This window comes from Cydia splendana, chromosome 1 (genome assembly GCF_910591565.1).
Source record: "Cydia splendana chromosome 1, ilCydSple1.2, whole genome shotgun sequence".
NCBI lineage: Eukaryota > Metazoa > Arthropoda > Insecta > Lepidoptera > Tortricidae > Cydia > Cydia splendana.
The window spans coordinates 35744617-35771296 of record NC_085960.1 but is presented as its reverse complement, the minus strand read 5'-3'; the positions used below and the strand labels follow the sequence as shown (position 1 = coordinate 35771296).

Sequence of the window (26680 nt, the reverse complement as noted above, 5' to 3'; positions counted from 1 at the left end):
TGTGATTTCGCGCAAGATGTTGCAGGTGCTGTCATTTGAATTAGGCGTCCTTTACCACCAAAAAGCGCTGGTGGCCTAGCGGTAAGAGCGTGCGACTTTTAATCCGGATGTCGCGGGTTCAAACCCCTGCTCGTACCAATGAGTTTTTCGGAACTTATTTAAAGTTATGTACGAAATATCATTTGATATTTACTAGGCGCTTTTCGGTGGACTGGACGAGATTATCATTTAGTGATAAGTCCATGTGATAAAATTATATAATTGTAAAGAAAATAATTGATTAAAATATTTTACAAAATCTAACCTGTTACAAACAGAAGACAGAGAATATTAAATAATGATTTAATTATCCTTTTCCTCTACCTACATAGTAAATAAATCATAGCAATATTTCTCAAGTATTTTCCCCATTCATATACTTGTATCTCTATTGATGATGTAATACTATACTTCTTATCAGAACAATAAATGTCTTGCATCATTTACATTGACTAGTTTATTATATAATGTATGGAATTAGGTATATGAAAATCATATTTTATGTATCACAGTACAAATTAGAGACATATTCGTCTTTGTCTTTTTATATTTGTTTGTGAGCAGCCTATTTGTGAGATATGATATGACACAACACCATCACAAAAATATATACATCAAAGTACAGGTACAGGCCATCTAATTCTACACGACAGGCCGCCCCTGGCTTTTAGTTTTGGGTACTTAGAAAATTTTTTATTTCACTCATTTTAAAATCGTAATGTTATGTTTATGGGTCATTCCATAATAAACGCTACCAAGGGTTCAAAAATGAAAAATAGTTTAAGAAGTCAACACTAACCTATTTCCATAGAAAACATACCAAACCTTCATGTCAGAAAAAAAAAACCGGAAAAAAATCAATTTTTACATATTTTTCATGTACTTGATCGCAACGTTTAAATGATAGGCGTAAAACTAATTTTATACAGCGATATTGGCAAGACTAATTAAAAAGAAAGTAACTGTAAACTGTTACAAATTTCCCGCAGTTATTTCAGGTAAAATATCGTAATTTTATAATTTGTCTTTAAAAATATTAAAAAGCATGGATTAATCGGTGTTTAGAAGAGTATTCTAGACTGTGGTCTCAAAGTAACACCCGAAACGAAAAAGAGATAAAAGTATGTGTAACTTTTCCCGTAATTAACTATAGCCAAACATGTTTTGCCAAAGAAAGGCTATGATGTGAACCTATGCAAATGTGTAATAGTTGTTGTTTTAGCGTCTGCTTTAGTCGTATGTTTTAAAGTTTGAAGTTGTGTAACACCCGAAACGTGTTGATCGTCCGCCTGTCATTCCCCGGCTTTTCTCCGTGATGGTTAGTGCTAGAAAGCTGCAATTTGGCATGGATACATAAATCAATCATGGCGACAAAGTAGTAACACAAAAACTACAAAAATAATTTTTTTTTAGGTTTGCTCCTGTACAAAATATTTTTAATTTTTTTGCGACTTTAATCCTGTGATGTGGGATGTCGTTGGATAGATCTTTCAAAATGAATAGGTGTCACCATCAACCATTTTTTGATTAAGTGAATATTTTCGGTAATATTCGCATCGAAAGAAAAATAATTATGATATCTTCGAGAAACAGTTTTTATTGTTAAGATTAATGTATTTTATAATAATTCAGTATTTATTACTTATGTTTTTCATCGAATTTATTAAAACGACAATAATTTCAATAAAATGAGCCATAATTTCGTATAAATCTGTCTTAATTTCGTACTCGTAACACCCGAAACGAACCATGAGTAACACCCGAAACAGGTAATTTATTTTATTAAAATTAATTGAAAAGTGATACTAAGTGTTACTTCAGTGTTTCAGTAGACTATACTAACTATTATTACTTGACATAAATAAAACTGGAGGTTACTTGACAAAATTCGCTAAATTATGCATTTTGGTACTGATGGTCAGAAGGTATAGGCCAATTCCTGTAACGCCCGAAACAGCTACTTTTTAGTGATTCTCTCGTTATTGCTCTTATACTTTAATTATGTGTGTACAGGAAAAGAAAATATTATCAAAGTAGTAGATGAATCAATAGTTATAACCTCCTAGTTCCTGTTACAATATCGAATAAAACCTTATTTTAAGAGTTCAAGTGTAACACCCGAAACGGTGGAATAACCCTTATGTTACATTGAATTATATCTTAATATTGTCCCATTTTAATTTTTTATTTTGATTTTAAGTTAAATTTTAATCTTGATTGTATGTTTATTTTTATGTTTGATCTCAATTTTATTTTCATTTTAACTGTAATTCTAATTCTAATTTTTTTGGACATGTGAATTGGGTTTTGTTTTATATTCATATTTATTATTAATAATGTACACATACATTACACATCAAATATATTGTAACTTAAATTCAAATTGTAATTTTAATTTTAAGTTTGATGCTAATTTTAAGTAATTTTAATTATGATCTCAATTTTATTTTTAATTTTAACTGTAAGTAGTTCTAATTTTATTCTGGCATGTAAATTGGCTTTATAAATAAATGAATATGAGTATGAGTACTCAAGTACTTCATGGGGCGGCCCAGGCCCACTGGCCCCGGGCACCAAATATTAAAATATGCCTATAGGTTTGGGCTTTAATCTCAAGTATACCAACACTAAGCTTCACACACCCCTGAATTTCTTTGCAAATGAAAACAGGTTATAATAAATGACATTTTTACCTACATGCTTATTTTTGGAAATTAATTAACATCAAATAACAGGATATGTACTGTTATATATAGTTTCGAGCGGGTGATGGGAGTAGAAGTCAAACACCTTATGTGTGTTAGTATAAGAACGTATATTCTCTAAATGCCTGCCTATATATACACTTTAGGTTGCGCTGACACAAGCAATATGCATTTATGTCGCAGTAAACCAAAGCGTTACTGCTAAACACTAAAAGTGGACATTTACCACATTACAGGTATCCTTATGCCAAGGTTTGAACTTACAAGCTGGGATTGGAAACCACATGAATTACTGCTCTCTTACTATTAGATTACGTCTATATTTCATAACAGGACAATCCCAGGAAGGCAAGGGGCCATTTATTAGCTAATGATAATAATTATTAATTAAAAATATCCATATGAAAATAAATTTATGTAAAATAAAAATACTATAACTGTAACTACTTACCGAATATTCTGCGCACCAATAACACTAGTTAACCCCTTAGTAAACAAGCATTTACTTATGATAGACATGTTTAGATCTACTGCGAATAAACTAACACTTAAAATATAGGTAATAAAAGTTTGAAACTTCTGTAGTCTTATGAAGAACTGCGCATACTTATGGGTACTAATAAGAATTCGCGAAGTGGTTAACGAGTAATGAAGCCCATTAATTTAAGTACTATTGTAATTTGGGCGAAGGGGTACTCAAATAAATCAATTAGGTATTTGAATGAGTCAACTATTGAGGAGTTAGTAGTAGTACTAATTTGCTCCTATAAAATTATATTATTTTAAGCGAGTTTCCATGATTCTCTGACCGATCACGATTCAGCAATGGAATATTTTATCTAAATATTCGAGTAGGTAATCGCGAAGACCTTGACTCGCACTCGCTCTTGTTGACTAAAATGACTGGTGATGACATTGACAGTTCATTATTAAAAGTGCGTTCAAATTCTTAAGTTCTTTAAACGAATCATTATCAATCATTATACTGATACATTGAACCATCAACACATTCTATGGTTTGTGTTAGAGTAGTGTGTTGTGTCTCTTTTGTTTGTCATATTAAGGAAATAAATGTAGCATGAATTGTTAAGAAAATTAAGAACATCGCGTTTATAAACCACGAAATGAATTTGTATGTACGTATTTAGTCAATTAACGAACGCTTCAAAATAGCTTAAGCCCCCATTCGCACGACAGCTTTTTCAACGCGCGTTAAAAAAGCGCTTGAATCTGTCCGCACTCTAAATTCGATTTAAAGTCTAAGGCTTAAAGTCGAAAATCCAACAACGCTTGATAAAAAGCGCCACCGCTGTCGTGTGAATACATACATGGTTATCCATTTGTGTCATTCAAACGCTTTTTTAACGCGCGTCGAAAAAGCTGCCGTGCGAACGGGGCCTAAAAATGGCTTCAGTCAAAGCTTAAAAAAAACATTATGACATTGACAGCTGATGAGAACTTGAGAATTCTTTTGGTATCTTGCAATATGTTTATGTTAAATTATTTTAATGCGTTGAATTCATTAAGTTTTAAACTGTTGCCCTGGTGCTAGAGATTAAGAAGTTTAAAAAGTAGCCCTTACCTAGAAGGGAGAAGCTAGTACCGCTCGCTAAGTTTCCGTATGTTGTTCTTGACTTGAGTGAGTAATTATGGAGTCTCTGTCGAAACAGGAGTTGATTTCGACGATTACGAAGCAAGCAGACCAAATCAAGCGCTACGAGTCCAGACTTAGAGGTATAAACTACATTCAGTAAGCGTCACGTACTTACTACAGACAATCGTAATAACTATCGTAATAATAGTATTAATGCACCAGATGTTGTTGTTATTGAATGTAATTGTATGTGTGTTGTGGTGGACATTTCAGATGTTGTGGCGGCTTATAAAGGGTTGGCTAAAGAGAAGGAAGCATTGGAGATCAGTCTCAAGGCTTTAAACAAAACAGAAAATGCAGCAGAAGGAGGTATTTGTTGTTTTTATTTAATTACACTAAATATTTTTTTCTAGTTGTTAGTAACTCTGCTTATGATGTTCAAATTCATGTGTCTGTATCCCCGTCAGGGCATATTTTTGTGTGTTCATCACAAATATTTGTTCCTATGTATTTAAGTATCTAAGTATGTATGTATCTTTGCGTAGTACCCATTGTAAGCTTTGTTCACTAAGGGGCTAAGTCAGTGTGTGTAAGATTGTCCCCGAAGTATGTTCTCTAGTTACAGATGATTCAGTGGCCGCCCTGACTGAGTCCTTGTCCACGCTGACTGCGGAGAAGTCCCGCATGGAGGAAGCATTCCAAGCCGACAAGAAACTCACAAGGGAAAAGGTTAACCTTTAGGTTTAGCAGAAAAATACTATTTTTAAAAGAAATAGATTCAAACTTTCTTCTGGAACAACAGTTCAGTTGCTCTAATCATCTAACCAATTAAGCTACTGATATTTGGACACACCCTGCGAATCCTTCTGTCATTTTAAATTCGATGATGTCTTTGAATCAGACTCAAAATGATAATCTTTTCCATTTTTCCTTTTATTTAATAATTATCTCTTAGTTATATATAAATTTTAATTTCGATTTATTTATGTAAAATGTGGTTTTCAGTATGAAAACATGTTGTCTTCAATGCGAGAGGAAACCAAAGCGATGATACAGCAACACCAGGTTGAAGTCAACAACCTGAAGGCTAAAATAGCCTACGAGATACAGGAGCGAGAGAATGAGAGGGCAGATCATGCAGCCATGTTGAAGTAAGTTATTGTGTTAAGGTCAAATAGTGAGAACAAAGAAAACAAAAAAACTGTAGGTACACATTGTAACCCTTCTTTTCTGTTATTAACAAAATGGTTATTTCAGGGAACTTCACTTGAAACTAAACTCGGAAAGGAAAACAAAGGAAAAGTTGGAAGACAAAGTTGGACAGTCAACGGAGGCTCAATGTAAGTTGTTAATATTGTTTCCAAATATTATCTTTAGCAAATAAATAGCTGTAGTGTTTACAGAGAATTAAACATTTTGTAAATGAATAAACCGCAACAAATGTAATTTACCCTGCAACATAACGGCCCACTGAGGGGCAGTACCGTCTTTACCATTAAGGCACATGGGGCCCGTGCCATCCTCAGAGGGCCCCGAAAGACAGACAGCACAGAAGAAATAATAGTACTATCATACAGAAAGGACACTTCCTACAAACCCGAAGTTTGACAGCGGTTCAGGGTCGAATCATGCTATCCCTTTCTAATATATGGGACTATCCCTTTCGGCTATTTAGGGTTGTCAAAATTCAAGTGATTATCTTATCTGTGGTCGTGCACGCAAAAGGAAGTCAAGTGGTGCCAACCCTAATAATTGCTCGGAGCAATGCTGAGCCGAACGGAGCCGAGTTCGACCGAAGTCAGGAGTGTCTCCCCACTGCAAACAGTAACAGTATATTTGATTACCCATAATAAATAGAAGATCATAGTAGAAAAATGTTAGTTTAATTCGCTTTCTTTACTTTCCAAAAGGGCCCCAAATTCTTATGTGCCTAAGGGCCCCAGCATAGTTAAAGACGGCCCTGCTGAGGGGCTCAATTGAGCTATGAAGGAAAAAAAATATTTTTATTACGCTAACAGCAATACACAATAGCAATTCCAAATAAAATAATTGGTTGTTTAAGTACTTATTTTAGCAATTGAAGTCATAGGTTTGGTAATCAAGTTTTTCTCTAAGTATTTTGACAGTTGAAATCTTCACAGCCCAGATAAAATAACAATAACTTAGCATAATATTTTGAGTTATTTTTTAAGTACCTTAATTTTTACGATTCCTATGCTAACATTTTGTGGTATTTTTCCTTCTAAAACTTTTTACAGTATATCTATTTAATTTTAGGTATCGTCTTTCGATTTGTAGCTGGCCCCGACGGCTAAATGTATTTTTGAATGTGGAACGTGAATGAAATGTCTTTAAAAAACCCGTAGGGGTCGGATCAAAAACTAAGTAATTGAGTCCGACTCACGCTTGACTGCACATTTCTAATAGGTTTTCCTATCATCTATAGGTAAATAACTATTTTGTGTATTTTTTTCAAAATTTTAGACTCAGTAGTTTCGGAGATAAAGGTGGTTGGACGGATAGACAGACAGACAGACAGACAAACAGACGCACGAGTGATCCTATAAGGGTTCTGTATTTTCCTTTTGAGGTACGGAACCCTAAAAACCAGTATAGGTGCGCACTCCGATAACGCGCCTTTGTTACGCATCTCGATGACACATTTTAGGCTAGTTCTGTTCTGTAGCGTTCGACTCGCCGCTCAGAAACCGTAGTATTGTGTGCCGGCGAGTCGAAGGGACCACACACAGCCTCGCAAAATATTTTTCCACGTTCATTCTGAATCTTATTCCAATTTCCATATGAGTTGTAATTCAATAACCGGTTAAAGTGACCGAACGATTTTTTATGCAGGTGGTAGCACCAGCGGGTTTACTTAACAATAGACAAAGGATAGCCGTTCGAGGTCAGCTACAAATCGAAAGACTATTATACGCCATTTCAAATGCTAAAATAATCTGTTGGCCCCTTAATGAAGGCCTCAAGTGGAATCGGGCCATGGCATTTGAAATAGGGTATACCATGTCAATTTAATCTTTACATGTAGCTTAAGTTCACATGAAATTACTAAAACAGCACGTAAAAAACCGGCCAAGTGCGAGTCGAACTCGCGCACGAAGAGTTCCGTACCATTATTCAAAAAACGGCAAAAAAACACGTTTGTTCTATGGGAGCTCCACTTAAATATTTATTATATTCTGTTTTTAGTATTTGTTGTTATAGCGGCAACAGAAATACATCATCTGTGAAAATTTCAACTGCCTAGCTATCACGGTTTATGAGATCCAGCCTGGTGACAGACAGACGGACAGTCAGACAGACAGACGGACAGCGAAGTCTTAGTAATTGGGTCCCGTTTTTACCCTTTGGGTACGGAACCCTAAAAACGTTATCTTTTCATAACACAGCGTCCCAAGCGGAGCTAGAAAAGCGAGTGCGCGACCTAAGCAGCTCTCTCGAGGCTGCACAACGACGGCTACAACGCGCAGAGGCCCGCACCGTGGAGACTCCGGCTTTACTCGTGCGGCTGCAGAACAAGCTCGCTCTGGTCGAGCAGAGCCACTCCGTCGCCATTAGAGAGGTCAGTTGGTGGTTATAGGGATAGCAGTACGGTTCAGCGAATTTGTTAATTTTTCGAACTTGGGCTACTTGCGCGTTCCAGAGTTAGCCAACTAACTCGGAGTTAACCGGATAAGCCCGGAGGCTTACAGTACAATTTAAGCATGTGTTAACGGTTACTTAACTCAGAGTTAGTTGGCTAACCCTAGAACGCGCAATGGGAACTTAAAGTCAAATGATTTATTTGTAAACATAGGTAACAGTGTTGGCACAAAAGTAAATGAGAACCAGACTATGAAGTTATTGTGGCAAAATAAAGTGATTGACAAAATGAAATATCGACATGTCTGTTATCGATGTTACGTTAATTTTATCATAGATATTTATAACACTGTATAATAACATAGCTAACGCGAAGTACACAACACGTTCGATATCTTGTTTGATATTTTGTTAGTTTTCTATTCTTTTGGCACTGTATACTACAGTTTACGTTTATATTTTTAAGTACACTAAATATAGTTATATATTAGATTGTACAACAAGGGCATAAAGTGACCCATTTTTACCCGAGGCAATTTTTTGGTCTGAGCGAAGCGAAGACCAAAATAGTAGACGAGGGTAAAAATGGATTATGCCCTTGTTGTACACTCTGCTTTTCACTTCGAATGCGAGGAAAATAAATTATATTTTTCACGGCAATTTACACCACGAAATTGTCGCAAAGCGAAAGAACATAATACATAACCAATTCCCGCCAAATAACTTTTTAATTTCTTTTTAAATTTTCAACATGTGATCAGAGTTTCAGACGCTTTTTCGGAGCATTTTTGAACGATAATCGACTCCTATTTTATGTGATTTACTAAATTTAATGACAGAAAATACGGATTTCTAATAAATTGTAGCAAAAATAAAATAATATAACAAGTTTTGTCATCTACACAATTTTATTACTCAGTAAAATTGTGCAATATGTTTTAAATGTTTGGCTGTTGAGACCGATTACCTTAGTCTTAGAAGAAAATTTTACTTTTATGCTCTAGACTAGAGCATAAAATACGATTTTATGTCGTCTACGCACGACATAAAGGTGCACTTTTTGAGCATGAGAAGTGAAAAAGAAATTATGTATCAGCTTGCAATTGATTTGCGTTCTTAAAATTTGTCGGTAATTTACAGCATGTAAAAGTTACATCTTTTAATTATTAATCTGTTACAATTTAATATTAATGTGTTTTCTCAAACGCTCGTTTATGCCACAATAACTTCTATGTCTGGCTGAGAACGCTACATTTCGCCGACACGCATACAAGCCCTAACAGCAGCAACCAGATACTAATAATTAATCCAAAATTAATCAATTTCTTTAACCCACAGGAGCAAATAAAAGTGAAACGCGCCGAAGAATCAGCCCGCAAGATCTGCGCGCGCCAAGAAGAAAGAGTCGCCCTTCTAGAAGGAAGGGTAGCAGAACTGTCTGCCACAGTCGGAGAGTATGATGCCAGGAGACGGAGGGACCAGCAGCTCATCCAGTCGCTCCAGGATGCCATGAACGGCAGGCTGGCCGACATCAATGTGCAGAGTAAGTAAGAGATTTTTATTTCTTAGCCTATTTGAGTGTTCCACTGCAGGGCAAAGGCCTCTCCTCTGGTTCTTCATAACTCCCGATTTTGTGCTTCCTCCGGCCAGTTGTTAAGGAAGGAGTCGAAGTCGTCTCGCCATCTCCTCCTGGGCCTGCCCCGCCCACGCCACTCCGTCGGCATTCACTTATGGACATCACATCGGATGCATGCGGTAGACGTGGCCGGCCCAATCTCATTTGCTGAGAGGTCCCAAGACATTGAACGAATGAATTTAATTTCATAACAAGTAAAATTCCGTTTGTATCAACTATAAAGCCTGTTTAAAAATTACTTCCTTAAATGCCCTCTTATTTTGTTTCAGAGGAACCTCAACAAAAGAGCGAGACAGACAACGAAAAACTAGCAGACAGCGAATACCTCCAAACGCTAATAGACAAAATACACATATTAAAAAAAGAACTGATTTCAGAAAACGAAAAACTCGGGAACCCCATCGATTTGACCAGCATCTTCAAAATGGACGCCTACGAAAACGTTCACACTAAGTGTATTGAAGAATATGATAATTTGAAATTAGAATTTGAGAAGTATAAAGCAGATAATGTTAAGAAGGAGGAGGTGGATGTGAAGAGTGAGATGGAGAGATTGAAGAGCGAGAGGACGTTATTGAAGGAGAAATTGGAGACTTACGGCATGATGCTGGAGGACGAGCGGCAGGATAAGGCGGAGGCCGTTAAAGCCGGTGAAGAGGTATGTAGCTTATGGCATATCGAAAATACTATTAGTGTTCAAGTTTTCTATTTATCTTAGCCGCAGTGTTTACACTGATGAAGTTGATGATGCTGTAGGGCACATTAACTGTATCAAGCCTTAATACGTTTGACAATTCGTTTACCAGAAAACATAATATGGCGATTGGCGCCTTACAGCGACATCTACTTTACACCTCAACTCAAGAAGTCAACCTTTGCGTTCTCAGTACATGATAAGATATGAGTTCATCTGAAGATCATATTAGTTTATATAAAATGTGGTATAACATCGGGCTCTGTTTATTTGCCTTCTAGAAATTAAAGTCTCAACAAGACTACCACAAAGAGATAGTGTCAGACCTGAAGACGCGCATCCAGAGCCTCGAGAAACAAGTGGTCACCCAACGGGACAGATACGCGGCCCTATTGGAGGAAACCGACCAGTACATACGAGCCAAGAACGATAGATCGAGGAAAGTCAGCGTCGAGAACTACAAGGAGGGACACGGCTTGCTCACTGTGAGTTTATTTGTCTATCTGTGTAGTATAATGTCCTAAACTTACTTAGAGCCTTGAAAAACAAGTCACCCAACGAGATAGATACGTCGCACTTTTAGACGAAACCGACCAATCGAGGAAAGTCAAGATCGAGAACTATAACTCATGGACAAATTTAGAGGAACGAAAAAAAAGCTTAATTACTGAATTACAGCACCTAAAGTAATTTCAAAATTAGTAATTAAACTTATTTTTGCGTTCCTCTAAATTTGTCCATGAGTGTATTAGGAGGGTGACGGAAAAGTACAAACAGAAACAAAAAATTGCACAGAAAATGAAATGTTGACTTGAAACGTATGTGTGTCAGGACGTGACGGCGCCGCCGCACATGCTGCACTACGCGCACGAGCTGGCGAGGAAGGACCTGGACATCTCGCAGCTGCGGAAGGAGAAACACATACTCGAGGGACAGTTCAGGTCATTAAACAAATAATATGTGCACGGATCAACTATCTGCCGTGCTAAACTATAGTACATTGTAGGAGAGGACGGAAAACCGCTAAAAGATGGACGAGTGAGTTTGAGTCAAATACTACGAGTCCATCTTTAGCGTTTCCGGCCGAGGCATTACATAGTGCTTTTCACGACTACTGCGAGGAAATAAGAAAACATTTGCATAACTATAAGTACTAGCCCGCGATTTCTCTGGTAGCAATTTACTAGCCACTGTCTGTGCTGCCTCTTGAATTTCGGTAGGCGTCAGCGTAAGAGTATCATTTTCTTCACTAGAAAAACTCATTTTTATAGCGAGCGTAGATACGTGTTTCTTGTATTTTTTAGTCAAACACAATTTACACTATCCAATTCAGTAAGTATTTTCAGATCCCGCCTTTTTTACCTTTTTATCACTTTTAAGAGGCGTTTTTCTGTTATTTGCTTCAAACCGACTCTACACTTAGAAGCGTTTTTGCTAAAAAAAACCACAAAGAGCTACAAAAGTAAAAAACGCCTTAAGCGTGAACTGAATGGATAATTGTTAAAAAAAAAATGAACTGAATGGTTTTGACATTTCTTTTTTTTTAAACAAGAAATTGGTCCTATAAATAACCTAATTTTATTTTTAAAGGAAAAAGTAGCGCCAAAAAAGGCCTTTTATTAATTTTTATGTTTTAAATGATACTCATTGCTTTAGCGATCCATCACCAATGACAGATGATGATAACTATGAAACATTGTAGTAGTGGTGGTTCAGGTGCTACAGCTATTGCCTACTTTCCAGCTTGGTTTTAGACCATCTATTGCCACATTTCCGAACAGTGGCGTGAAAATAACTATTAATTAAAAAAAAAAACCCTTACGCATTACGCCAAAAAATCCATATTCGCCCAAAAACGCCTTACATCACTTTGGAAAAGAGCTGATACTCTTCAAACTACTGGATCGATTTTTATTAAACGTAGCTAAGATAAGAACTACCGCAAGAAAACTCGCGTTCACCTAAAAAAAAACCGCATCGAAATCGGTCCATTCGTTTGATAGCTACGATGCCACAGACAAACAGACAGACATTGGCGTTGAACATAGAACACCCCTCTTTTTGCGTCGCGGATTAATAATCAGTATTTTAAATAAAAATGGAATGCAAATATGTATGTACATGTATTTACACCTTAAAATTTTAATCTGAAAGTTCCAGGAAAGTTCCATTTTCAAGTAAATTTGTTTTTTTTTTGGAATACCGCCTTTTAGTTTAGGGAGGCAGCTATTTTTTGTTGTTATCATAATCATAATCATAATATCGTTTATTGCACCATGGTAAGCAGTTGTTACAAAAAATACAAAAGTATAAAAGTTTCTCATGGACCCCAGAAGGGTGTTGCAAGCATTTTCTTAAGCTAAGTATCAACCAAATTATTAAGGAACACAAACAAGCCTTAAAATTAAATGTATACAAATTATTGATATTAATTTACTTAAGAAAACTATCATTAAGGAATTCTGTGACAGAGTAGTACGCTTTTTCTGTGAGGATTTGAACTTTTTTGCGTATGCCGTGTCTCTTTCTTCTGCCTTTATATAGTTATTCTGGCCCATCAACCAGGAAACAATAGCAAAACAGTTTGTTAGAGGAAATACTACGTTGTAATAATAAAAAACATGACAACACCATCGCTCACACTGTTAACTGACTGTTTGTAAACCTTATTGTAAAAGGCATAAGGGCCACCGATGGACAGTTAATAGTGTTGTTGTTGTACTATTACAGAGATCACCAGCGTGACGCGACCATAGAGAAGGAGCGATTTAAAGAAGTGATCAGAACGCTCAAAGAAGAGATAGACAGGTAAACCATAATATAACAATTTATTGTAATTAAATTATTTGACGTTAAAACTTACAAAAAACAAAACCTGATGATATCAAAGTTTCAGTTTTGCTCTAGTTTCGACCGAAACCGATCCTTTGACTGAAACATTAAACCGAAACCTAAATTTCTATCCTACACTAAAATAAATTCCTCTTTTTAAATATTCCCTGATTATGACTGTTCATATTCTCAGAATAGGGCCGTGTAACATAGATATTCAATTTTATTGTAGGCTGCGAAGAAGCCAGTCCCGCGAAGGCGCCAACCTGGAATACCTGAAGAACGTAGTGATGGCATACCTACTGTCCACGGACTACGCCGGCCGACGACACATGTTGAACGCCATCGCGGCTGTTTTACACTTCACTACCCACGAGAAGGACATGGTCATATCTACATTATAATGTTTCCATAAAATAGTATGTGAGCGGCGGCAGCTGACGTCCACGAGGCTTCATGATGGCGTACGGCCATTTTGGTGAAATAATAATAATTATTTATCAATTTATTTACAACCAACCTAATTTCCAATGAGGAAAACATTAAGCCAGGGATACACTAGGGGACAAGTGTCCCACGACACGTCGCCAGCGAACTCGGGTGAAGTGGCGCGTAGTGTATCCCTGGCTTTATGGAAAAAATATTTGGGAATTGATTACTTTTCGCCGATATAATTATTAGTAAAAAATATGGTTGTCTGCACAGTCGATTTACGGACGATATATAATTTTGCGTGATAAAATCATAAGAAAACATTACCATTACATTACCATGGAGATCTGTCCACAACGTGACTCTTTTTCGTGCCTGCTACCGGTGTTCATCGATTTATAAGCGTTTTCACGTCAAAACAACAATTTTACTTTCAGAAAAATGTAGAAATATCTGGGAGCAATCGTTACAAATCGTAGATCGACTTTTTTGTACATAACTTAACATACCACTTTGATTTTTCATTCCATTAATATCAAATTATTACTATTAAAAAGAGATCATCGATAAATAGAGAGAACCTAAGAGTGTAAGTATTGTTTTGTTTATGGTATGAGTCCAATATTCAATTTACATGCAAATTTCTTATCATTGCACCTTTATTTAAATATTTTGATTGAGATCATGGGAATGTATAATGAGACGTACCTATGATAACCTGATAAACTATTTTTCTATTATGAGTTCGTGTTCAACTACCTATATCTTCTTTAACTTATTGTAATTGTTTGATTGTTTGTGTTAAAATGACTACAAATAAGTATTATATGCATTGAATACATTCCTATTTTATTGATACAAAACTTGTTTTTATTTTCTTTGCGTTTATTTTTGGCGCCGCGCCGCAGAAATTTGGAAATACATTCTAGATAAAGTGGGTACTTTACAGTAAAAACATATCCTAATCTTGGACCTAAGTTTCCAGGCTGTATTAGAGTCAGACCGAGAAAAGTCTGCAGCGATTATGATAGCCCACGCAGAGCAAGTGTAATTTTAAACGTCAAACTTCTATGAAATTATAACGTGCAAATAACACTTGTACTGCGTGGGCTATCGAAATCGCTGCAGACTTTTCTTGGTCTAACTCTAGTCTTAGTTTGACCATACACATGTTCATACTTTTTTTGAATGAGACTCAAACTTGGCTTATCGACGTCGATAAAGGAGCTTACTTCCATTTTAAAGGGCGGCAACACAAGTGTTGCAGGCGTCCAAGGGCAACCATAAGGCGATTCGTGTAAAGTTGTAAACAAGGATCTATATCTGAATCCCTAAAGTCTTTTCTCCTATCTTTGCATTCCCTAATATTGTTTGTCATAATGATCAGTTGTCCTAACACTAAAAACCCTAATTTTGGTTTCCCTAATTACTGATTACTTATCCTAATGTTATTAAGCATATTTTCTTTTTTGAGAGGGTCGCAGTTCTAACCCTAACCTAACCCACTTTTGTGATAGCAAGTTTTAAAACCTAACCATTTTTCAGAACCTTACATTATGGAAAATAATCGTTATGACAATTGATCGTTAATAGGGCCCATTAGGACAAACCAGCAAGTGATTTTAGGACAAACGTTGTTAGGGATTCAGAATGACATCCGTAAACAATCGTCTGCCTCTTATATCACAAAAAATGCCTAAACTAAACATATTTCCCCTTGTTCAGTAAAACAGAATATGTATCAGCAACAAAATCTCTCGTAGCCCTAAAAAAGGTGTTATGCAATATTGAGGGCATAAAGAGGCGTGCGCGAAGTGCCGACCTCAGGTGGGGCGTAAACTTTACGTGCGGCATAAACCCGTCCAATCATTCCGATGATGCGTGTGTAAATCGGGGACTACGAAATAATAAAGAATGCTACATCGATTATTTAGGGATGTTAGCCGGACGTTAGGACGTCTTAATGAGTTTTTCCTATTTTTTGGACACTAGATTCCTTTTCAGTGAAACTTGCTTAAGTTGCATAGGGTACTGTGCATGTCATATTCGAAGGTTTGGGCGACCCCTAATCTTCATCTGTGATAGCTAATACTTATTTCTAGTTAAATTATAAATATGTACCTGTCTCCGAAAGTACCTACAACACGTCTTTGAATATGAGTAGCTACATGATTTTTTTTTACATCACTATTGTTCATGTGTCTTGGTTGTATACACACCTACATTACTTAGGTACCTATTGTACAGCGTGTGTAGGTATCTATACTGTATGATTATCCGCAGTTTTTACCCTTCACTCGTCTCTTATATAGCCAAGTTACGCCGCGAAGGAAGGCTGATTTTATGAAATTTTAATTAACAGGTGAACTTTTGGTGGTTTTTGGCAACGCGCCTGACTTTGTTATGAGTTGACGCCACCTATAGTTTTGCATATTTTTTTAAATAAGTTCATTTTAATTCATACATCATACAAGGCGCTTATACAGATAGGTACAGCCCGAGGACATCGTAGCCAATAGACGCCTGGAACACCGGACGTAGGTATCTATTATATTTATTTTACTGTCTTGTCCAGTATCGACACAGATCTAAAATGATGGTCAAGCAAAGATAATTGAAGTAAGTATGCGAAAGTGAAGCCACCACGTGGTTTACATATAAACGGTTCATGAGTGTGAAAGAAACAGATACTTACCTACAAAAATGAAATAACGTGATCAATCTTGTGCTTCATAGCGGCCGCTTAGAGGTTGGAAAAAAGAAAAGCTGCATTTAGGAGATACGGTGTATTTATGGTTAAATCATGGAATATATCCAATGGCACTTGACATCATTTCAAATTTTGTCGCACTTTTGAATTTTTTACCATCGGTTTACAATTGGATGGTGGTAACTATTCCTTAGGCTGTTGTGTATAAAATTAAAAAGCAGAATGCGACAGGAGTTTTCTTTGTAAGTTGTACTTTGTTGTACTAAGGACCCACAGCTATTGATGAAATGATTAAGTGTGGAGGTGTCTGGTTCTGGTGTTGATTAACTAACGGGTCCATTACGTGACAAAGAGTTGAGGCTTGTCGCGGTGCTGTGACCACGTTTTACGAACTTTAGTGGATGAGCGTCTTTATCGACGCCTCTGTGAAATGCTTCCACCGGCGAACCCATACAACAATATAAACCGGCAATTCGCACGTAGCACATCGTAGACAACGTAAAAAAAGTACCTAACCTATCTACATGAAGTGAATGATAAAAGCGCGTACATATTCCAAAATTATTGTAATTTAACTTAACAAATGCTAATAGTACCTACATTACTACAGAGGCTGGGAAGTAAGGGATTGCCGGCCGAATGCATATAGACGGCCGAACGTTGTGAGGCCGCATAGTTATGAGGCCGACAACCCCTTTTCACGCCGAGGTATGTATATATACTTAGTGCTTTTCTTAAACATGCAATGAAATAATAATAAAAATTGATGATGATGATGATGATTGTTTCATGTCCTAATGTGATAGGTTATTCAGTGCGTGGAGTTTTTAAGGGGAACGAAAATTTTATTATTAATACGACGCACGGATTAGGCCGGCCGGCCGGATTAGGCACGGATACAGCCCTATAAAGATTTTTTTTACCTTTTTTTGTTTTTTTTTTTTTAATATTAATTAGGGGATTCGTAAAGAGGAACGAAAGTTTTATTATTTTTGAGCTACGACGCACGGTTTAGGAGATACAGCCCTATAATACAGATGAAAAAAATCGAACCATAAAGCAAATACTGCCTTAATTAGTTTTTTTTAATGGTTGAATGCCACGATGCTGTGTCACAAATATATGTGAACTGGAAATAAAAAAAAAAAATACTTCCCGGCCTAGGCCTTCAATTTTGTATGAAATTCCTTTACAGTTCTCTCGAGTTGCTCCGCCCGAAACGTGATAAGTACTTCGAAGCCTGTTATAATATAACGCACGTAACGACGACATTTCACTGCATGTTTGAGAAAAGTCTCATAGTCACCCTACACTGTCATCGCAATGATAGATGTGGCATTTTCTCGCTACCCCCACAAACATTCAAACTATTCCTACCGTTCCGAATGGCGCCACTGACGTTCCTTCCTATCGAAATGGTAGCCAAAAACATTAGTTCTGAATTTCGCCACCCGCTTTTGTATGTTGGTAATTTAACAAACGCGATCCGTCAAACAAAGTTGGTGTTTAAGTTAATTTGTAAAGGTTATGGGGTTGATAATAATGTACGAGTATACTTTAAGGTAGCTTTCGTAGGTGTGTTGACAACAAATTGCACGATCCGTGGAGTTTTGGTAAGTTTATTTGTATTAAATAAATAATTAAAGGCAAAAACCAAATTGAGGCCTAATCAGATGCGAAATTCAGGACGGCTATATATCTCGCTAGCACACAACATTTTTGCCTGAGCCCGATTAAGAATCAACAACTCTTTACGCTTTTGAACTGGTTTTGATACGACCTTCAAGATCGCCTTGATCACACTCTTACTTTCATTTCATTTCGCATGCACCAATCAGCGTGAACGATTCTTAAGGTTCAGGATAAGATCAAAACCGCAACACCAGCCAGCTGTATCCAACCTTTAAAACCATTATCCAGGCAATCGCGAGATAGTTTCAATTACAGCGTTTTTCGTGTACCGTGCCAACGCGTGGATGTTTGCGTGGTACGCTGCCCGCACCGAGGGATGAGGCGAATAAATACTTAGAAGGCATACTAGGTACCTATTTAATACTCTCTCGTTTTTCCGTGGCCCGTGCTGACGCGTGGATGTTTGGGTGGTACGCTGCCTGCATGAGGAATGAGGCGAATACATACTTAGAAGGCATACTAGGTATTTCATAATACTCTCTAGTTTTCCGTGGCCCGTGCTAACGCGTGGATGTTTGCGTGGCTGCCCGCACCGAGGGATGAGGTAAGTACCTACTAGCTAGTATTTATACCGGTTGATAGATATTTACCTAAGTACGTATCTAGTCCGTATAAATACTAGCTAGAATTTGTACTTGGTACTGATAAGTATCAAACCCAGTTGGTCACTAGCTAGTAATTAAATCGCCTCGTGCCAAGAAACTGTCGATGTGACACGTCGCGACCAGATGTGGCGGGTCGATACGTTTTGTACGAGCAATACGAGGATACGATATTTAGTGTCTACATAAGATTCATATACTTACCTATTATGTACTATTAAATAATTAAAGATAATTCTAATTAACTAACCTCGTCACCGCGATTTCCTCGGCGTAGAATGATAATTGAAGTAATGAAAAATACCCTACCATGTCCTTTTCTGTGGGTCGTAAACTAGCTGAAGTTTTCTCAAGTGACTAGGTACACCCCTCCAAAGAAGTCTCTATTTTTTCGTCCATACTACACATTTTCCATGAGCACGGAGACACTGAATTAGTCCGGGGCCCGAATCTGCAAATCTGTCGTGAAAAATGTCCAATTTCGGCTTCGTATGAAGGAACGGCGTGACGGGAAACACAAGCGGGGCTCGGCACCGTCACTCGGCGAATTAGAGACCCGTACTTGTAACTTGCAAATCTCGGGATAGGTCAGATATAGTTTATTATACTATCTGCCGTGAAAAATTTCCAATTTGGGCCATGATTGAGGGGACGGAGTGAAGGGAAACACAAGCGGGGCTTGGCGCCGTCACTCAGCGAAGGGGTCCGTCCGTATACCTACAGAGTAGAGGTCACCAACGTTTCACCACACACAAATACGTTGGTGACCTTTACTCTGTACTTCTTCTTTTTCCAACTAGTGAAGGTAAGCATTACTCATCATCTGTCTAGGTTTATCAATACCTACCATTTTAGTTACAAAGTCACCTTGTAAGTTTATCACAGCGCAACGTAGCGTATGCACCCTTGTCCAAACGCCCTGGCACGGTGCACGAATATAAAATCTGTCCTTAATGCGTCTATCTTTTTACAGGACGTCTAGACTCTGCTACTAATCTACAGGGATTTTATTTCTATTAATATTGTGTCTGACTATTGGACAAATCAGAGATGAAAATGGATTTTAATTTGGTGTTTCAAGTGACAGCTTAAAAGAATATGTCGTGCAAAACACTCATTTAAACTTTTGCGCATTTTATACACATTATTATAGCATATAATTAAAACTAGTGCTAGTGTGCACAACGTTTAATTTGATAAATATGTTAGTTAACCAAGTGCAGATAGTTCGAAAAACTGCCCAGCCAGAAAATGTTGATGTCACCAAGCCCATTATCTTTCTTCAAGACCACGCGGGGACAATGCCGTCCTCGTGATATCGGCAGGTAATTTTACAACTTAACTATACGCGATTAACTACCGTTTTCGTGAATAATGATAATGAGAAAATGTGGTGTTCGAGCGGTTTTTCGAACTTAGGTACTTTAAGTACCTAGTACCATGACAAAGACGCGGGAAGCTTTGCGAAATATTGTAGCCGCATGGCATATGAAGAACCTAATTTACAAATTCTTTCTACGGAACCTCACCTCTCCCCACCTCTCCGCTTGACTCAATTGACAGATTCCCACTGATCACTCAGCACGCCAGCCTCGTATGCTCACTGGTTTTTTCGTCCCGTTTACACCTAAATAAATGGGATACTTCCATCTCTGTCTAGCTCAAATCTTGTGTGATTTAGTGCCGTCACTGAATAACTGGCAGGTCAACTCGGAAAGGGATAAAAGTTTCTAACTTTCTTTTTTATCGCTTTATCAGGTTGAATTAAGTAGGTGCACTTGAATCAGATTATAAGACACTTGAGCAATTGTAAGTACAGACCTTCATCATCAAATTACCACGGGGTAGGTTAATATGTGGAACTAGCTTCTGCCCGCGACTTCGTCTGTGTGGGATGAAATGATGATGATTGATAAAAAATATTCTGTCCTATCTTGGGCCTAAAACGAATATATATACCATACCTACTAAACTTTATCTAAATCGGCTCAGTGGATTAAGCGTGAAGAGAGAACAGACGTGGATTGCGTTTTACCCCAAAACTGCCAGCGTTTCAAGATAGGCATTAAAATACTTCAACCGACGTCATCCGATATTTCACGGTGACATATTTAGAGATGGCAATATGGCGGCCGTACTCGTAGCTCGCAAGCAAATGCATTTTTATGCAGATCTGGCTCAAACAAATGCGGGCTTAGAAACGAGCCGGGGTCGATTCCAATTTAAAAACATGTTATGGTTCTGAAGTGGTTTTGACATAGCCTTGACGATCGTCATGCAGGCCAATACGAACATGCACCTGACATACACCGACAATTGAATCATATTAGAATCATTTCAGTTAGCTGTCATTCGCGCGTTCATTTTGCTCTTACTTGTCCGTTGGTACATGTATTAAGCAAGACGCCCGCGCGAACGACAGCTACCTAACTGATGTAATTTATTTCATTATGATTTATAGGTAAATATCGGTTTGATGCCCGGTGATCCGGTGATGATCGGTTGGGTGCACGTTCGAATTGGCCTGATAATGAATGCTGCGCCTCTCACGCACGAGTCGCACGGCTCTCAACTTCATTACATATGCACCAATCATCTTGAGCGATCTTCAAGGTCGTATCAAAATGAGATCAAAACTGTAACAAAATGTTGAAGCCGAATCGGGCTCCCGTTTGATTTCTGTGCTCGGACGGACGGAGCTGCATGAGCACAAATGCACAGTGTATGCTATTTGTTTTATAGCTTTCGTGACATTGGTTGATAGGTAAGTTTCAGTTTAGTAGATATTGGAGCCTACGGCTAAACGCTACGTGACTGCGCAGCTAACACATTTAGGTAGGTACGCATCGGTCCCAAGATTATTTAGCATGATTAGACCAGATTTACATACTGATTAGTAGAGATGCCCCGAATAGTGAATTTGACCGAATATCGAATATTCGGCCACTCTCTCAGCCGAATACCGAATATACGGCGACCGAATATTTGGCATGACATGCGAACATTTTGAGTCACAATTAAGAAACTCCTATTAAATTTTTTACAATCACTTAACTATGCCGAGACAGAAGATATTTTAGTTAAAATAATTTAGGTGTATTTTTCATGTTTTGCCATAGAAATGTATATCTTTTGCTTACTTATAAGTACGAGTATGTTATAAGTTATCATTTTAAGTCTGTTATAATATATCAAAAACATACCTAAGATATTACTGGACTTGATTGTGTAACTTAGATCTCTTATTTAAAATGTAACTGGTTCCCCGCGATACAGGCGTAGCCTAGTGCGGAGACCCCTGACATACTCTGTTATGTGTTCTTTTGATAATAAATTTATTCTTATTCTATTCTTACTCGTATTATTCTTATTATGAAAACTGTTCGCCAACAAAGCACAATGTTTGCTAAGATATATTTTTATGTTGAACAGAATTAATGAATATATTAGTTAAGAGTCAATCAAATCAGACCCATGATAAAAATAATATTTTGTAATCAACAAATGCTCAAAAACGTGCCTTCGTATTTAACTGCTTTCCAAGAATACATTTTAAATATTAAATATACCTAGTTGTTGGTTATTTTTTCGTGTTATTTTTCTTTTTAGGTAGGTGCAACAGATATTCGGAATACCGAATATTCGGCAAAGTGGTCGAATAGGCCGAATATCGAATAGTTGCCGAATATTCGTGGCATCTCTACTGATTAGTGTTAAGTGCGAGTTTATATATTTGCTTCTTGCATTTAATAGCTAAATAATGTGTAAATCGGGCCTTAAAGAAAAAGTCTATAACTTCTTCTTTATATTGTCTTCTAGCCTGTAGTGCGCTATGCAACTGCGACTAACGCGTTTACGTGTCGTCCCAAGACGCGATGCGTCCTTAGCATATTTAGTTTATAGAGTCTTCAAGCCTGTAGAGCGCTATGCGACTGCGACTAACGCGTTTACGTGTCGTCCCAAGACGCGATGCGTCCTTAGCATATTTAGTTTATAGTGTCTTCAAGCCTGTAGAGCGCTATACGACTGCGACTAACGCGTTTACGTTTCGTCCCAAGACGCGATGCGTCCTTAGCATATTTAGTTTATAGTGTCTTCAAGCCTGTAGAGCGCTATGCGACTGCGACTAACGCGTTTACGTGTCATCCCAAGACGCGATGCGTCCTTAGCATATTTAGTTTATAGTGTCTTCAAGCCTGTAGAGCGCTATACGACTGCGACTAACGCGTTTACGTTTCGTCCCAAGACGCGATGCGTCCTTAGCATATTTAGTTTATAGTGTCTTCAAGCCTGTAGAGCGCTATGCGACTGCGACTAACGCGTTTACGTGTCATCCCAAGACGCGATGCGTCCTTAGCATATTTAGTTTATAGTGTCTTCAAGCCTGTAGAGCGCTATGCGACTGAGACTAACGCGTTTACGTGTCGTCCCAAGATGCGATGCGTCCTTAGCATATTTAGTTTATAGTGTATTCAAGCCTGTAGAGCGCTATGCGACTGCGGCTAACGCGTTTACGTGTCGTCCCAAGACGCGATGCGTCCTTAGCATATTTAGTTTATAGTGTCTTCAAGCCTGTAGAGCGCTATGCGACTGCGACTAACGCGTTTACGTGTCGTCCCAAGATGCGATGCGTCCTTAGCATATTTAGTTTATAGTGTCTTCAAGCCTGTAGAGCGCTATGCGACTGCGACTAACGCGTTTACGTGTCATCCCAAGACGCGATGCGTCCTTAGCATATTTAGTTTATAGTGTCTTCAAGCCTGTAGAGCGCTATGCGACTGCGACTAACGCGTTTACGTGTCGTCCCAAGACGCGATGCGTCCTTAGCATATTTAGTTTATAGTGTCTTCAAGCCTGTAGAGCGCTATGCGACTGCGACTAACGCGTTTACGTGTCGTCCCAAGACGCGATGCGTCCTTAGCATATTTAGTTTATAGTGTCTTCAAGCCTGTAGAGCGCTATACGACTGCGACTAACGCGTTTACGTTTCGTCCCAAGACGGGATGCGTCCTTAGCCTATTTAGTTTATAGTGTCTTCAAGCCTGTAGAGCGCTATGCGACTGCGACTAACGCGTTTACGTGTCATCCCAAGACGCGATGCGTCCTTAGCATATTTAGTTTATAGTGTCTTCAAGCCTGTAGAGCGCTATGCGACTGCGACTAACGCGTTTACGTGTCGTCCCAAGACGCGATGCGTCCTTAGCATATTTAGTTTATAGTATCTTCAAGCCTGTAGAGCGCTATACGACTGCGACTAACGCGTTTACGTTTCGTCCCAAGACGCGATGCGTCCTTAGCATATTTAGTTTATAGTGTCTTCAAGCCTGTAGAGCGCTATGCGACTGCGACTAACGCGTTTACGTGTCATCCCAAGACGCGATGCGTCCTTAGCATATTTAGTTTATAGTGTCTTCAAGCCTGTAGAGCGCTATGCGACTGCGACTAACGCGTTTACGTGTCGTCCCAAGATGCGATGCGTCCTTAGCATATTTAGTTTATAGTGTATTCAAGCCTGTAGAGCGCTATGCGACTGCGACTAACGCGTTTACGTGTCGTCCCAAGACGCGATGCGTCCTTAGCATATTTAGTTTATAGTGTCTTCAAGCCTGTAGAGCGCTATGCGACTGCGACTAACGCGTTTACGTGTCGTCCCAAGATGCGATGCGTCCTTAGCATATTTAGTTTATAGTGTCTTCAAGCCTGTAGAGCGCTATGCGACTGCGACTAACGCGTTTACGTGTCATCCCAAGACGCGATGCGTCCTTAGCATAGTTAGTTTATAGTGTCTTCAAGCCTGTAGAGCGCTATGCGACTGCGACTAACGCGTTTACGTGTCATCCCAAGACGCGATGCGTCCTTAGCATATTTAGTTTATAGTGTCTTCAAGCCTGTAGAGCGCTATGCGACTGCGACTAACGCGTTTACGTGTCGTCCCAAGACGCGATGCGTCCTTAGCATATTTAGTTTATAGTGTCTTCAAGCCTGTAGAGCGCTATGCGACTACGACTAACGCGTTTACGTGTCGTCCCAAGACGCGATGCGTCCTTAGCATATTTAGTTTATAGTGTCTTCAAGCCTGTAGAGCGCTATGCGACTGCGACTAACGCGTTTACGTGTCGTCCCAAGACGCGATGCGTCCTTAGCATATTTAGGGACAGTTTCCCGCAGCCGCATCCTTTGAATTTTTCTCGCAACGTTGGCACTATGCCACAGTGGAGTCGCTATTTAACAGTAAGACTTGGACTTGGTTTCGAACTTTTTAACTTTCTTTATATCGCTTCATCAGTCAGAATTTGGTGCACTTGATTCTTTAACACCTTGATGAACTTTTATTATGCTTGTTTATTTCTTCACTGAATTAGGTCCGGGTACATTAATATGCGGAATACTGAATATTTAAAATTGTTCCTTTCTAAATGCCTAACAAAGTGTGGAAGTGGAAGTGTCTCAAGTGTCATCATGTGTCATTGATGAAGTCTTAGTGAGGTCGGTTGAAGACCATAATGGTACATCTCAATGACAAGTATTTCAAGTTTGGCGATATATTCGCATATGTATGCAGTTTTCCTGACGACGTTTTAGACCTTTACGTACTGCTATAATCTGTCAACTGCGCTGTCGCTTCAGTTTCACGAGTACATTTGAAACCTAGGCGTCGGATTTGCAAGTAAATTGAAACTTTATACAGCGTGTCCCGAAGTGTGGGCCACGCGTGTAAACGTAATCGCACAATTTACATACCGTTGCTCATATCCTGGAGGGAATTTCAAATTCCTATTTTAAATGACGTTTTGGAACTGATGGAAATTAGAGACGGGTTTTGAATATGAAAATTGAAATTAAGATTTGTTGGATCTTACTTTTTATTGGTATTCGTTGATATTGTATCCTTTAAATGAAAATGATCTGCGAATGATATTTTAACGTAAGCACAAAAGGCACTCAAGTTTTTAAATGATGCCCTACATCGATATCTAACGATAAACGCACAGCATTTCGTATTTCGATTGATATTAGTTTCTCTAGATCTTTGCATTGTTTTACTTTATTCCTCAGCCCTCGGCAGTAACCATACATTCTCGCAGATAAACCCGCACCTGTCATAAAAGCGGCGTAAACGTCCTGTACCTATACGTCGCGAGTGTTGCCACATTGTCGCTTTACGACGCACCCTGTATGCGCTAAGTATCCAGTTAAAGTAAAAGGCTATGAACCAAGTCGAATGTATTGAGAATATTTTAATTTTATGTTGAATTACTGACGGCAACAGTCTTATCTGATCGTCCGTGGGCTTTAAGAGGATACGGGAGCACGGCTTCTCCATACAAACGTAGTCCTCGTTTTCCTCCCTGGATACTGACATTATGGAACATATTTTTACACAAAATATCATATATTAACCATAGCTATGCCCTTTTCGTGACTTTTTCCGTTTTTTGACATCTGCGCTTATCTCCACCTCAGTGGAAAGACAGCCTTACGACTACTATTTACACCCTTTTCCCATTGTTTATTTATCTACCCACTGTATGATATTGCATCCATCCCTTTGCCGAGTAATCCACGTAATGTAGGCTCGCGGGTCGCGCGTGCCTTTATTATTAACATGATAACCCTACCACGCTGTCACACGATATATCACAAAGTCACAAGCGCGATAAAGAACGCGACACACGGACGGATAGTTCGGCTAATAAACGGTACGAGACTTGGGCAACGTCATTACCAAACTTGTTGAGAGAGTTGGGCAGGAAATAATGCCAGGCAGTGATGGCAAGTGGATCAAAATGTGGCCGCTTTCGGATGAAAGTAAGTGCTTGGCATCCGTTACCTCGTTGGGTGAACAACATTCGGAGATACGCCGCCGCCGCCCACTTCTAGAAGAGACTAGCTCAAAACCGGGAGAAGTAACTTACACGAAGCTCTCTACTCTAGGCCTGTGCTCAGCAGTGGGCGACAAGATGCTGAAATGATGATGATAGCGATGATTTCAGGAATTAATATTATCTCAGGATTAACTGTGGGCTTGGTCTAATAAATCTCCATGACAGTACAGCGTAGCAACGCTGCGAGCGTGATAGGGACTTTTGGACCGGGCGTGTTTTAGATGTAAGTTGGATGTAAGATAATTAAGTATCTTTTTT

The 26680-nt window shown here is 38.5% G+C and overlaps 2 protein-coding genes across 3 annotated transcripts in view; one reads left to right on the top strand and one right to left on the bottom strand.

Moving 5' to 3' along the window:
• Positions 1 to 26680, bottom strand: part of LOC134794330 (L-2-hydroxyglutarate dehydrogenase, mitochondrial) — a 417328-nt gene that overhangs the window by 12627 nt on the left and 378021 nt on the right. The window contains exon 2 of the mRNA XM_063766124.1: positions 3196 to 3630. Coding sequence (XP_063622194.1) covers positions 3196 to 3263 — 68 coding nt within the window. The 5' untranslated portion in view covers positions 3264 to 3630. The remainder of the gene's footprint in view (positions 1 to 3195; positions 3631 to 26680) is intronic.
• Positions 4193 to 14266, top strand: LOC134794199 (GRIP and coiled-coil domain-containing protein 1). Of its 2 annotated transcripts, none has more exons than XM_063765954.1 (12): positions 4193 to 4478; positions 4612 to 4707; positions 4964 to 5067; positions 5344 to 5489; positions 5596 to 5678; positions 7746 to 7918; positions 9277 to 9481; positions 9844 to 10232; positions 10550 to 10753; positions 11100 to 11209; positions 12999 to 13076; positions 13333 to 14266. In XM_063765954.1, the coding sequence occupies exons 1-12, from the start codon at positions 4394 to 4396 to the stop codon at positions 13502 to 13504; spliced, it is 1845 nt and encodes a 614-aa protein (XP_063622024.1). In that variant the 5' UTR covers positions 4193 to 4393; the 3' UTR covers positions 13505 to 14266. The 2 variants fall into 2 exon arrangements, with proteins under 2 accessions (XP_063622024.1, XP_063622016.1); XM_063765946.1 differs by having other exon boundaries at positions 4958 to 5067; positions 13333 to 14264.